This window comes from Tenrec ecaudatus, chromosome 16, assembly GCF_050624435.1.
Source record: "Tenrec ecaudatus isolate mTenEca1 chromosome 16, mTenEca1.hap1, whole genome shotgun sequence".
NCBI classification, from domain to species: domain Eukaryota; kingdom Metazoa; phylum Chordata; class Mammalia; order Afrosoricida; family Tenrecidae; genus Tenrec; species Tenrec ecaudatus.
In genome coordinates this window covers 77,797,765-77,810,424 of record NC_134545.1, presented here as the reverse complement: position 1 = coordinate 77,810,424, position 12,660 = coordinate 77,797,765, and the positions used below count along the sequence as shown (strand labels likewise).

The 12,660-nt window shown below is 42.0% G+C and overlaps 1 protein-coding gene and 1 pseudogene across 1 annotated transcript in view; one reads left to right on the top strand and one right to left on the bottom strand.

Moving 5' to 3' along the window:
• KIF11 (kinesin family member 11) overlaps window positions 1-6,083 on the bottom strand; it is a 47,435-nt gene extending 41,352 nt beyond the window's left edge. The window contains exons 1-2 of the mRNA XM_075534032.1: window positions 5,950-6,083; window positions 2,257-2,350 (exon numbers count right to left, since the gene is read on the bottom strand). Coding sequence (XP_075390147.1) covers window positions 2,257-2,350; window positions 5,950-5,962 — 107 coding nt within the window. The 5' untranslated portion in view covers window positions 5,963-6,083. The remainder of the gene's footprint in view (window positions 1-2,256; window positions 2,351-5,949) is intronic.
• A 2,598-nt stretch (window positions 6,084-8,681) lies between these two features.
• LOC142429143 (multiple myeloma tumor-associated protein 2 homolog pseudogene) lies at window positions 8,682-9,615 on the top strand (annotated as a pseudogene).
• The last annotated feature ends 3,045 nt before the right edge of the window (window positions 9,616-12,660 follow it).

Below are 12,660 nucleotides of genomic sequence, written 5' to 3'. Positions count from 1 at the left end.
ATCCCCTCCCTGGAACCACTCATTAGCCTCCTTAACCGATTTAACCCCTTCTGCCCTATCCTGTACTCCTAGTATATTCACCCCAAAGAGAAAGAATCTTTCAAAGAAAAAATTCTAGCTCATATATATATTAAAAATTTTACAGTGGCTTCTCACTGTACTTTCCACATAGCTTACTACGTTACGCCACAGCTTCTAAATCAGTGGTTCTCAACCTGTGGGTAGAGACCCTTTTGAGGATCGAATGACCCTTTCACAGGGTTTTGCCCAATTCATAACAGTAGCAAAATTAAAATTATGAAGTAGCAACGAAAATAATTTTATGGTTGGTGGTTCACCACCACATGAGGAAATGTATTAAAGGGTCACAGCATTAGGAAGGTTGAGAGCCACTGTTCTAAATTCTTTCTGGCGGTCAAATATGTAGTATGTTTGCTGTTCCTCTTGCTGGGAACTCTCTTCCTCCCCTTCTTTGTGTGACATCTCTATTCTCATCCTTCAGATCTTAGTTCAACTTTCCCTTTAAAAAGATCTTTTTGCCCTCCTATAAATGTCTATCTCAGGACCCTTATTATGAACAAGTAATCAATCCTTCATTGCATTTACTAGTTTGTGAATACATTGCATGTTATCTGTCTCAGCTAGAACATCCCTTCAGATATCATGTCTGTCTTCTCACTATTGTTTATACAATATCTAGGTGAGGGGATAATACAAAATAGTCACTCTTAAATGTTTACTGAGTACTTAAAGGAGTTACTCTACTTTTCTAGACTTGATTTATATATCTGTAAAATTGAGGGGATAATGGAGATAATGTGAGGATTAAAAATATACCTACTCTTTTTTAAAGTTTTATTGAAATATAATTCATGCATCATACAATTTAATAGTTCAATGATATTAAAAAGAATTGTACAATCATCACCACAATCAATTTAAGAACATTTTCTTCTTTCCTGTAGTCATTGTTATTAGCTCCCCATTTTCCCTCAACTTCCCCTGCCTTGCCCCCAAGATATGCCTTCTCTTAATAAAGACCGGGCCGTTACGTAAAATCAGCATTGTGAGAACATGGAGGATACCTACGTTATTACATAACTGACAAATTACATCTTACATAACTGCCAAACCAGGGAGACTCATGGCCAACCAAGCTGACACATTACTTTTATGGCTAGCATTATCCTCCCTTTGTACCTGTCTGTCAGGGGAAGCCAGCCCCTAACACATCATTACGGGTCCAGTAGGCACAATTATACAGCGATAATAAGTAAAGATCATAGTAAAGTTATAGAGAGCATGAGAGATAGAAAAGAAATACTGAAATAAATGGAGTCAGGCACAATTCATGGTAGCATGCTCACCTCAGCCCCGCTTGGTGGTCCGCGTGGAGGGAGAGAGAGCCTTTAATGCTAGCCCAGGCTTTTTATATTCTCTGGGGACAGGCAAGCCCCCTAATTACAGGTGAAGACCTACGTCACAGGAAGGGGTTGTGCTATAGGTAATACAGTAATGGGAGGGGGTATCCACTCAATAGGAAGAGGAGGGAGTGGGGGTGCACAAGATGGGTGGATCCTAGATACAGGATGGCAGCCTAACTTTGGGTGTCACAGAGCCAGTTTGGCCAGAGACCATTATCAGTAGGATGTGAACTCCACCTACAGGAACCAAGCTAATGGTTGCAGGCCCCCACCCATGTGCTGTGGGGAGACAGCAATCTGGGAGCAACTGCCTTCAGGGAAGATATCTGTAAGCATCTGACCTCCCCCACACCTGTCAGTCATATTTCATTAATGTCTCAAATACGGGAATTTTTACTATTGTCATAAATAAAATTTCAGATAACAAAATAGTCAAAAGTGTCAGAAGTCAGTTTAATAACAAGTGTGTCTGACACATGGTAGACATACTCAAAGTTAACTTTTCTTCTTTTTTTCTAAAATGTTTAATCATTTTATTAGGGGCTCATACAACTCTTATCACAATCCATACATAAATTAATTGTGTAAAGTACATTTGTACATTCATTGCCCTCATTGTTCTCAAATCATTTGCTCTCCACTTAACCCACTGGCATCAAGTCCTCATTGTTCCCCTCCCTCCCCGCTCCCCCTTCCCTCATGAGCCCTTGATAACTTATAAATTATTATTTTGTCTTATCTTGCCCTGTCTGACGTCTCCCTTCAAGATCCTTGTAATCAGTTCCCCCTTTCCAACCCACCCTCCCTCTACCATTCTAGTATCACTACTCACACCACTGGTCCTGAAGGGATCATCCATCCTGGATTCCATGTGTTTCCGGTTCCTATCTGCACCAGTGTACATCCATTCTCTGGTCTAGCCAGACCTGCAAGGTAGAATTGGGATCATGATAGTGGAGTTGGCGGGGAGAGGTAGCATTTAGGAACTAGAGGAAAGTTGTATTTTTCATCATTCCTACATCGCAAAGTTAACTTTTCTTGTTCTCTCTAATAAAACACTTTTACAGAATTTTTGTTAACATGTGGTTTGGGACAAGAACTATTTAAAATTGTTTTATTGGTGGCTCGTACAACTCTTATCACAATCCATGCATACATCTATTGTGTAATACTCATTTGTACATATGTTGCCACCATCATTTTCAAAACATTTTCTTTCTACTTGAGCCCTTGGTATCAACTCATCTTCTTCCTCCCCACCTCCCCCATGAAGCCTTGATAGTTTATAAATTATTGGTACAAGAAATTAAAAATAAAATAATTTTATTTATTTATTTAATTAAAAAATAATTTTATTGGGCTCATACAACTCTTAGCACAATCCATTCATCCATCCATTGTGTAAAGCACATTTGTACATCCATTGCCCTCCTCTTTCTCAAAACTCGCTTTCCATTTGGGCTCCTGGAATCAGCTCCTCATTTTCCTTTCCTCCCCTCCTCCTCTCCCCCTCCCCCCTTCCTCATGAACCCTTGATAATTTATAAATTATTATTTTATCTTATCTTACACTGCCAGCGTCTTCCCTTCACCCACTTTTCTGTTGCCCATCCCCCAGGGAGGAGGTTATATGTAGATCCTTGTGATCGATCCCCCCCTTTCTCCCCCCCTTCCCTCCTGGTCAAGTGGTAAATTTTAATGTGTATCTTACCATTAAAAGCTTATTAGTGATAGAAGATGGATAGACAGGCAGGCAGATAGACAGCTACTCTTAAATCAACTGTGACTCAGGTGACCTTATGCACAACAAAGTAAGACTTTGCTCAGTTTTTTGTTAGTCTCGGGATTTTAGTCATGTTTGACTCCATTCTTGGAGTTATTGTTCCATTCATCTCACTGAAGGTCGCCCTTGTCCTTCATTGGCCTCTACTTAACCAAGAGTGATATTCTGCTCCAAAGATAAATCCTTTCTGATGATGTGTCTAAATCAAGTGAATTTTTTCAATTAAATGATCATTTTATTTATTTATTTATTTTAAAATATTATTTTATAAAGCAAGCGAATTTTGTTGTGATCCATACAGTTTTCACTGACTAAATTTCAGAAGTAGATAAAGGCTTTTCTTCCTAGTCTGTCACAGTCTGAAAATTCCATTGGGAAAAAAACTCCAATGAGCCAGTCAGGGTGCAGGGTAGCAACAATGAAACATATAACTTTCCTCTAGTTCTTAAATACTTCCTCCGCCACTATCATGATCCCAATTCTACCTTACAAACCTGGCTAGACCAGAGCATGTACACAGGTACAGATAAGAGCTGGAAACACAGGGAACCCAGGACAAATGACCCCTTCAAGAATAGTGGTGAGCGTGGCTATGCCTGGAGGGTGGAGGGAATGTAGGGTGGAAAGGGGGAACTGATTACAGGAATCTATGTGTAACCTACTCCCTGGGGGATGGACAACAGAGAAGTGGGTGAAGGGAGATGTCGGACAGTGTAAGATATCACAAAATAATAATAATTTATGAGTTATGAAATGTTCATGAGGGTGGGGGCAGTGAAGAGGGAGGGGAAAATGAGGCGCTGATATTAAAGGCTCAAGTAGAAGGCAAATGTTTTGAGAATGATGATGGCAACAAATGTACCAATGTGCTTGACACAATGGATGTATGTATGGATTGTGATAACTGTACGAGCCCCAATAAAATGATTTTTTAAAAACTCCATTGGAACCTATCTACCTACCATTGGTGCCTCAAACCATGATAGTATGACAAACTGGTAGACAGGTGGTAGCAGAGGGATTTGCAACCAGAAACTTGGCTGTAAAAATGCCTTTACATCTTCTTATTTAAATTACAGTAAATGTTATCCTAAGTCCTCCCCTTTCCACCTGGGAACTTCAGCTGTGATCAATTTTGTAGATAATCTTGGGTACGTGCTAAGGTCTGAGAGGGTAGCAGGGAGCATACACGACGTAAGACTTGCAAGGTCCATCGGTACTCACATCACAGGCCTCACCAAAGAGACAGTTCCAGCCCTCACACGAGGGGTGAATTAATTAAATGTTTGACCAGCATGGCTCACAAATGATGTGGTAAACATCCAAACGGCCCTTGACAGCAAAAAGACTCCCTATCCCTACAGATTTTTTTCTCTACTCTTGTGTCCTAGAGTGACTGTATTTGGATATTGGATTTTCAACACTTAATGGTTACCATTATTGATATTTTGATGTGTTTCTTTCCAAATGCCTGTATTTTTTTCCCTCTCTCTCTAAACACACACACACAGGCACATAGGAATGCTTGAGGGTAAGTAAAAACGTATTGCTACGGAGGGTTCCAGTTTATACATGCAAGGATTGTTCCAAACAATGTGTGTTTAAACATGTCTCTAATGAGTAAATGACTGCAGACAAGTTCTCTCAGAAATACACTGCTGTCATCTTGGTAGGGATTCTTCTGTTAAAAAAAAATGTCCAATCAAAAGAGTGGCTTTGAGGGGATCTCCTGGGCCAGTTAAATTCAAGACAGAGAGGCCAGTTCAGAAGGTTACAGTGATTATGTTTCAGAATTGGAAAGAGGTAATCTTGATAGATTCTCTCAAAGGATACAGGACAATCATGGGGCCTTATTAAAATAACTTTTAAGAAAACTGAAAACTGCAACTTTGAGAAAAAAAAGGGCAGGAAAGTGCATTGAGGAATTTTTTCCCACCCCAATCATGAGCCTGTGTATTCTTGGAGGGTGACAAGGGCTGTCCTACCCTACAACCCGATCTTGCCCCTTTAGATGCCTTTTGTTCTTCATACACAAGAACATTGAAAAGGACTGTGACATGAATCCCTCAAGGATGTCAAAACTACCACATGGACTTAGTGTGAACTGGAAAATGTAGAATTCTTCAGCAACAACAAAGCTATGATTGTTTACAATCTAAAAGTGCTTAAGAATAGAGTTCTCCTGTTTCAGGTTTTAGTTACCATTTTTGATATCCTAGTAATAGAAACACTGAAGTACTGGTGACGTAATGGATGTGATGGGTTGCTAACTGAAGGTCAGCAGTTCGAAACCATCAGTTCTGAAGGTAAAAGACAGGGAAGGCTTTCTACTCCCATAGAGTCACAGTCTTGGACACCCACAAGAGCAGTTCTACCCTGTCCTGTAGGGTCTCTCTGAGTCAGAGTTGACTCAATGGCAGTGAGTTAAGTTTAGGGACTAATAGAATCACAATAATAAATATTAACTGGAAAAGAGAGATAAAGAATATGTTTCCAGTTCCCTGGCTGCCTATCAATTTCTGGAACTTTCCAGGCTCTCTTGTCAGAAATGTTCGTGATTAATGTTTAGACTGTCCTGGAATTTTCCTCTCACTTTTTCTTCTGACTGGCTTCTTACCTTTCAAGCCACAACGCAAGTGTCAAAACCTCTTACCTGAAATAGTTCCCCAGATTCTCTCACAGACCCATTTACTTCCCGTCACACAGCAAAAGAACGGGTTGAGATTTTACTTTTAATACTGACCTTTCCTTTCCATGCCCCAGGAACCTTCCAGGAGACTTAGCTGGAATTCAAAGTCAGTGCTTTTAACTTTCAGACTATGTTCTTAGGATCCAAAGGAGAGATCTTCAGATTTTCATCATCTTGGATTTGGCAGTGGATCTTTACGAAAAACACCAAAAGCACAGGTAACAAAGTAAAATAGAGAAATTAGACTTCATCAAAATTTAACTTTTGTGCTCCAAACAATACATCAAGAAATTGAAAAGACAACTAGTAGAATGGTAAAAAAACTATTTGCACAGCATGTAGCATATACTTGATAAGGATCCAGTATCCAGACCAGGCAAAGCATAGAGACCCAAGTCTGTTAGTGGTTACCAAGAGTGGGAAGGAGGGGAACAGGGCAACTCTTTGCTTAAGGGACACAGAGTTTCTGTTACGAGTGATTTAGAAATGGATATTGGTGATTGTTGCAACACAAGAGCAACGTAACTAGCATTACTGAATTGTATGGTTAAAATGGAAATTTAAAAACATTTTATCATAATTTCTTTTTAAATTAAGGGATGAGGCGGAATCTTGAGTCAGCCCTAAACAAGACAGCATCTTCGAGGTATATGACCCCATTTTAACTTTCAACTTCTAGTTGAGAGTCTCCTGCCTGAGATGTTGGTTGAGGAGAGGGTGGGAAAAAAAGCTATGGTAGAAGTCAGAGGCTGTATCTGAGGGGCTTCAAAAATTTCATGGGAAAATGGAATTAAAAGGTAATAGAATTTTCTGAAAATATATATATATATAAAGTAAGCCCACTGTCATTGAATAGATTCCAATTTGTAGGGTTTCCAAGACTGTAAATCTTTGCAGGAACAGATAGACTCATCTTTCTCCTGCAGAGCAGCTGGTGGTTTTAAACCATTACCCTTGCAGTTGGCAGTCTAATGCTTACTTAACAATGCTACCAGGGCTCATTACACACACATACACACACACACCCTACCTACCTATATGTAAAAGCATAAATGATAAGGAATCAACCAGGACTCATTACACACACACACACACACACACACACACACACACCATCCCTTACCTACCTATATATAAATGATAGGGAATCCAGGGAAGGTATTTGGTGAAGACTTAGTCTGTGAGCGATTTATCTCTGTCGACAGTTGCTTACACAGCCCAAACAATGCTTCCTATGCTCTGACAAGATCTTGCTGCCCTCCCATCTAAGCTGTTCCATGTGCCGAGGACAGGCATACATATCTTAATGCAGATGGTGAAATTTTAGCCATTTTCCCACCCAGAGAAGCAATAGTTTGGGATACAGGAAGGTTTATCCCCAGGTTGTCACCTGCTTGCTAGCACATTGTGTAGTCAGCTGCTTGGAGGTATTCTTCCTGGGGGTATCAGCCATCTAGAGCAATCAGACACTATGGTCTTTCCCACCATAGATGGGGCTCACACCCTACTGATAAGGATACTGATTGTTTCCCTGAAGGAAAGCCAAGAGACAAAGTCAAGCCAGCTCAAGGAGGATCAAGGTTAGACTACCATCTTGAATCTAGGATCCGCCCTTCTTGTCACATGTGTACCCCTAGTCCCTCCCAGTCCTATTGTGTGTCATCCCTCTCCTATTGCTTGTATTACCTATATCACAACCCCTTCCTGTGACGTTTGTGGTTACCTGTAACGGGGGGCAGGGGGGACTTTGTATTTCCTTTAAGTATATATAAGCCTTGGTTAGAAATATACCCTTGCTCCTCTCTCCCTTCTCCCACCTCCACGTGAACCACCAAGAGGGGCTTAGGTGAGCACGCTACCCTGAAATGTGTCTGACTCCTTTATTTTATCTTCTCTCCTACCCATCCCTCCTACTCTCTATGACTTTGTTATAATCATTATATATTATCGCCATACAGTTGCGTGGTTGTTAGAGGCTAATTTACCGTAACACAATAGGAAGATGGAGGAAAAGTCCCCACACTTATTTAGGTGATACCCTAAAACACAAACATTGGTAGGAACTAACGAAGCAAGTATTTGGTAGGTTCTAGAGCTTACATAAGTTTTTTAGTCATGTAAAATAAGGGCCAGAGTCAGCTGCTTACCTGATCAAATCAAAACCAAATACTGCATTTGAGATGATTCCCACTTTCCCACTCATAGGGACCCAGTCATAAGACAGAGTAAAACTGCCCTTGTGGGTTTCTGAGGCTGTAATTCTTTCCAAGAGTAAAAAACTACATCTTTCTTCCACAGAGTGGCTAATGGTTTCGAACTGCTGCCCTTCAGTGAACAACCCAACTTGAGACCCACTGTGCCACCAGGGCTCCTTTCTAAACAGAAATAAAAGCCATTCTGTTTAGCCATTCTGGTTATACTAATATTTTAATCACTACATATAATTTATTTATATCAGTATAGTTTACTTGTTTATCTCTCCCATTTAACATGTTCTTTTCTCGGACATCACCTCAATATCTAAAGCAAAAGCCTGGGCCCATAACATTTCCTGAGGGGTTAGAGAAGAGTAAGGGAAAAGAATAGTCTTAACTGTAGACTGTATGAATTATAGATCTGCATATTAATATTTCAAGTACTGTCTATTAAGTAATCTTTAAGGACTAGCAATCTTATCTTTAAGGATTGTGAGTATGATTCACTTAAAGAAACTTCTAACACATTTAAAATTAATAAATCATGAATCTATAAATGTTTTTAAAATGCGCCCTGCGGCCTGGGCAGCCGGGCGGGCGGCGGGGCAGGGCTGGAGCGCGGCCCCCACCGGTACCATGTTCGGCTCCAGCCGCGGCGGCGTCCAGCGGACAGGACCAGTTCAACTGGGAGGACGTGAAAACGGACAAGCAGCGGGAGAACTAGCTGGGCAACTCGCTGATGGCCCCGGTGGGCCGGTGGCAGAAGGGCCGGGACCTCACTTGGTTCGCCAAGGACCGCGTGGGCCCCGTGGGGCTGAGCTGGGAGGAGGAACTGGCCGCGGTGCGGCAGGCGGAGCAGGAGGCCCTCATGGCGGCCCTAGGCTACAAGAATGTGAAGAAACAGCCCACCGGCCTAAGCAAGGAGGACTTTTTCAAGGTGTGTAAGCGAGAAGGGACTGATCCCGTGGACAAGGGTGTGGACCGGCTCGTGGGACTGGGGAGCTCCAGTGGTTCTGCAGGCCGAGTAGTGCTGTCCAGAGAGGACAAGGAGGCTGCCAAGCTGGGCCTGTCCGTGTTCACACACCACCGAGTGGAAAGCAGTGGGGCTGGCGCCTCCCCAGCCTGAGCCAGAAAGAAACTGCACTCAGAAGAGAAGACAGAGCTGTGCTCTGAGAGCCACAAGAAAAGCAAGAAAGAGAAGAAGAAAAAGATGAAACACAAGAAAGAGAAGAAGAAAGCGAAGCACCAGAAGAAAGCCAGCTGCTTCCTGGGAGCCTTTGTCCCAAGCTGGGCATGGACACCGGCGCCATGACTCCAGTTCCTCAGCCAGTGACCATCCTTCCCCCAGCAGCAAGAGGAGGAAGTGGGGACATAGTGTATGCAGTGGGAAGAGCCCAGAGCCCCGGAAACGACACGACACAGACTCTGGTGCCTGAGCCACACGTACGTATTATGTTGACCGACCACCTAGGATTCCAAGTCTCGCCTCAGCCCACTTACTGCTACTGGGCACCTCTGCTGCAGGAAAAGACTGCTTTTCTAAGGTGAGGCTGTACCTTAGAATACTCTCTCAGCCCGAGAAATGCAAGGTGAGACCTGCTATGTGAAAGTCGTGCCAAGGCCCTAAGGAGGTCTGATGAGTTACTCTGTCCAGGCTAGGACAGTCCCAAGCCCAGCAGGTTCTGAGGGGCTCAGGTCTTACCCCCACCAGTTGGCTATACTGGGTCAACCCAAGTGAGACCTGCCCATCCTGGCAGACCAGATGCCTCAGACTTTCACTGCAGTTGCCAGGACTCAATTGCTACAGCAAATAACTATTTTTCTTTACCTTGATTTGCTTTTTACTTAAATAAATTTATTTTGAAAGGTGAAAAAAATGCATGCTTTTGGGGGTATTTTATTTCTCTGGAATTTTCTGTGCTTAAAATTAACATAATGGGGGTACATGGGAGATGGGGAAGCAGGAGGAAAGGAAGTGGGTGTTAACAAACCCAAGGACAAAGAAACAATAAGTGATCTAAAATCGATGGTGAGGAGGGTTTAGGAGGCTTGGTAGGGCTTGAACAAGAGCAATGTAACTGAGAGGAATTACTGAAACCCAAATGAAGGCTGAACATGATAGTGGGACAAGAGGAAAGTAAAAGGAAATAGAGGAAAGAAATAGGAGGCAAAGGACATTTATAGAGGTCTAAATAAAGGCTTGTGTATACGCAATATCTTTATATATGAGGATGGGGAAATAGATCTGTGTACATGTATTTACAGGTTTAGTATTAAGGTCACAGATGGACATTGGGCGTCCACTCAAGTACCCCCTCAATGCAGGAACTCTTTGTTCTATTAAACTGGCATTCCATGATGCTCACCTTCCCGATAGGATCGCTGATGACAAAGTGGGTGCATAAGCAAATGTGGTGAAGAAAGCTGATGATGCCTGCTATCAAAAGATATAGTATCTGAGGTCTTAAAGGCTTGAAAATAAACAAGTGATCATCTAGCTGAGAAGCAACAAAGCCCACATGAAGAAGCATACCAGCCTGTGTGATTATGAGGTGTCAACAGGATCAGGTATTAAAGACCCAAAACAAAAAAAAATCATATTGTGAATGAAGGGGAGTGCGGAGTGGAGACCCAAAGCCCATGTATAGGCAACTGGACATCCCTTACAGAAGGGTCACGGGGAGGAGATGAGTCAGTCAGGGTGCAATGTACCAACCATGAAACATACAACTTTCCTCTAGTTCTTTAATGTTTCTTCCCTCCCACTATCATGAACCCAATTCTATCTGACAAATCTGGCTAGACCAGAGTATGCACATGGGTACAGATAAGAGCTGGAAACACAGGGAGTCCAGGACAGATAAACCCCTCAGGACTAATATTGAGAGTAGAGATACCAGGAGGGGAAGGGAAAGGTGGGGGGAGATAGGGAAAACATCTACCTATAACCCCCTCCCAGGAGGATGGACAACACAAAAGTGGGTGAAGGGAGACATTGGTCAGTGAAGACATGAAAAAATAATAGTAATTTATCAATTATTAAGGGTTCATGAGGGAGGAGGGTGGGAAGGGGGGGCGAAATGAGAAGCTGATACCAAGGGCTCAGGTAGAAAGAAAATGTTTTGAAAATGAGAATGGCAACAAATGTACAAATGTGTTTGACACAGTGGATGGATTGTGATAAGAGTTATATGAGCCCCCAATAAAATGATTTTTTTTTTAAAAGAAGAAGATGAGAAGTTGAGGTATAGCAGAGGCCAATATCACTGGAGCATAGTGAAGCACTCTGATGGATTCTCAGAAAGCAGAAGAAAACAAATCTCGATGGAACCTCAAGCTCTAGCAATGCACAACAAGGCAACAAGATCTACAGGTTGACTCTGCCACAGTAGTGCAGCACACAGTTGAGACAAAGGACTACCTCAGGCATCAGAGTGCTGGTCGAACACCAAGGAGAAAGAAGAAGGGGGCCAAACATGGAAAGCCATTTATCGTGTCACCCTCCAATCAAGCTGTGAGCTGGTTAAACTCCATCCACATGTTCCTGTGGAAGCCTAATTGGCAAAAAACAAACAAAAAAAAACCCTAACTATAACAACAGACAAAAACTGGAAAAATGGGACTGAATCTGGACTCATTTCCTTTCTTCCAAAGAAAAGTAATATGCAGATTAGCACCTGAGCAGGGTTCCTTGAATAAAGTTGTCTTTAAAAAAAACCAACTTAACTTTGTAAGCATTTTGAATAAGAAATTTCAAACATCCTTAAAAAGAGAGTAGCTTAGATGATGAGCAAGCATTCGTTTTCTGACTTCTATATTTATCACTCACTGTCAATCTTGTTTAATTTGTGCTTCTTACTTACATACCCTTGCAATTTTCTACTCAATTACTCTAAATCAGGGGTGATGAACCTTTTTTCTGCTAAGGGCCATTGGATGTTTATAACATCGCTAGGGAGCCATACAAAATTATCAACTTAAAAATGAGCCTCATATATTTCATTAACCCACCCCTAATGTGAAGGCTGAATTGCTTCTCTTTGGTGAGGCCTGCAATGTTAGCTGCTATTGAGGTTTCTCAAGCCTTACACAGCCCACAGCCCGCCCATTCCCTACCCCTGCTCTAAACAAAATACCAAGAATCATATTGTTTCACCTGTTAATATTTTAGAGTAGATTTCAAAGCTAAGGACTCAAAATGAACAGGAAAAAATAACAAAAGCTACACTCATTATCACAGTTCACAATATCCTCAAAGGTCTAGCCAGTGTACTTAATTTCCTGATTGTCTTACAAATGTTTCTTTTTCCAAGGGGTTTTATAAATTAGGACCTGTGATCAAACTACCAAAAAAGTCTCACTGCTATGGCACTGATCTGCCTCGTGTTGACCCTATAAGGCAGGGTACAACCACCCCTGTTGGTTTCTGAGACTGTAACCCATTTTTAGGAGGTGAAAGCCTCATTTCTCCAGTGGAGCAGCTAGTGGTTTCTAACTGCTAACCTTGAGGTTAGCAGCAACAGCCCAATGGTAACCACTATGCAACCAGGGCCCCTAAGCTTTGTGAAGC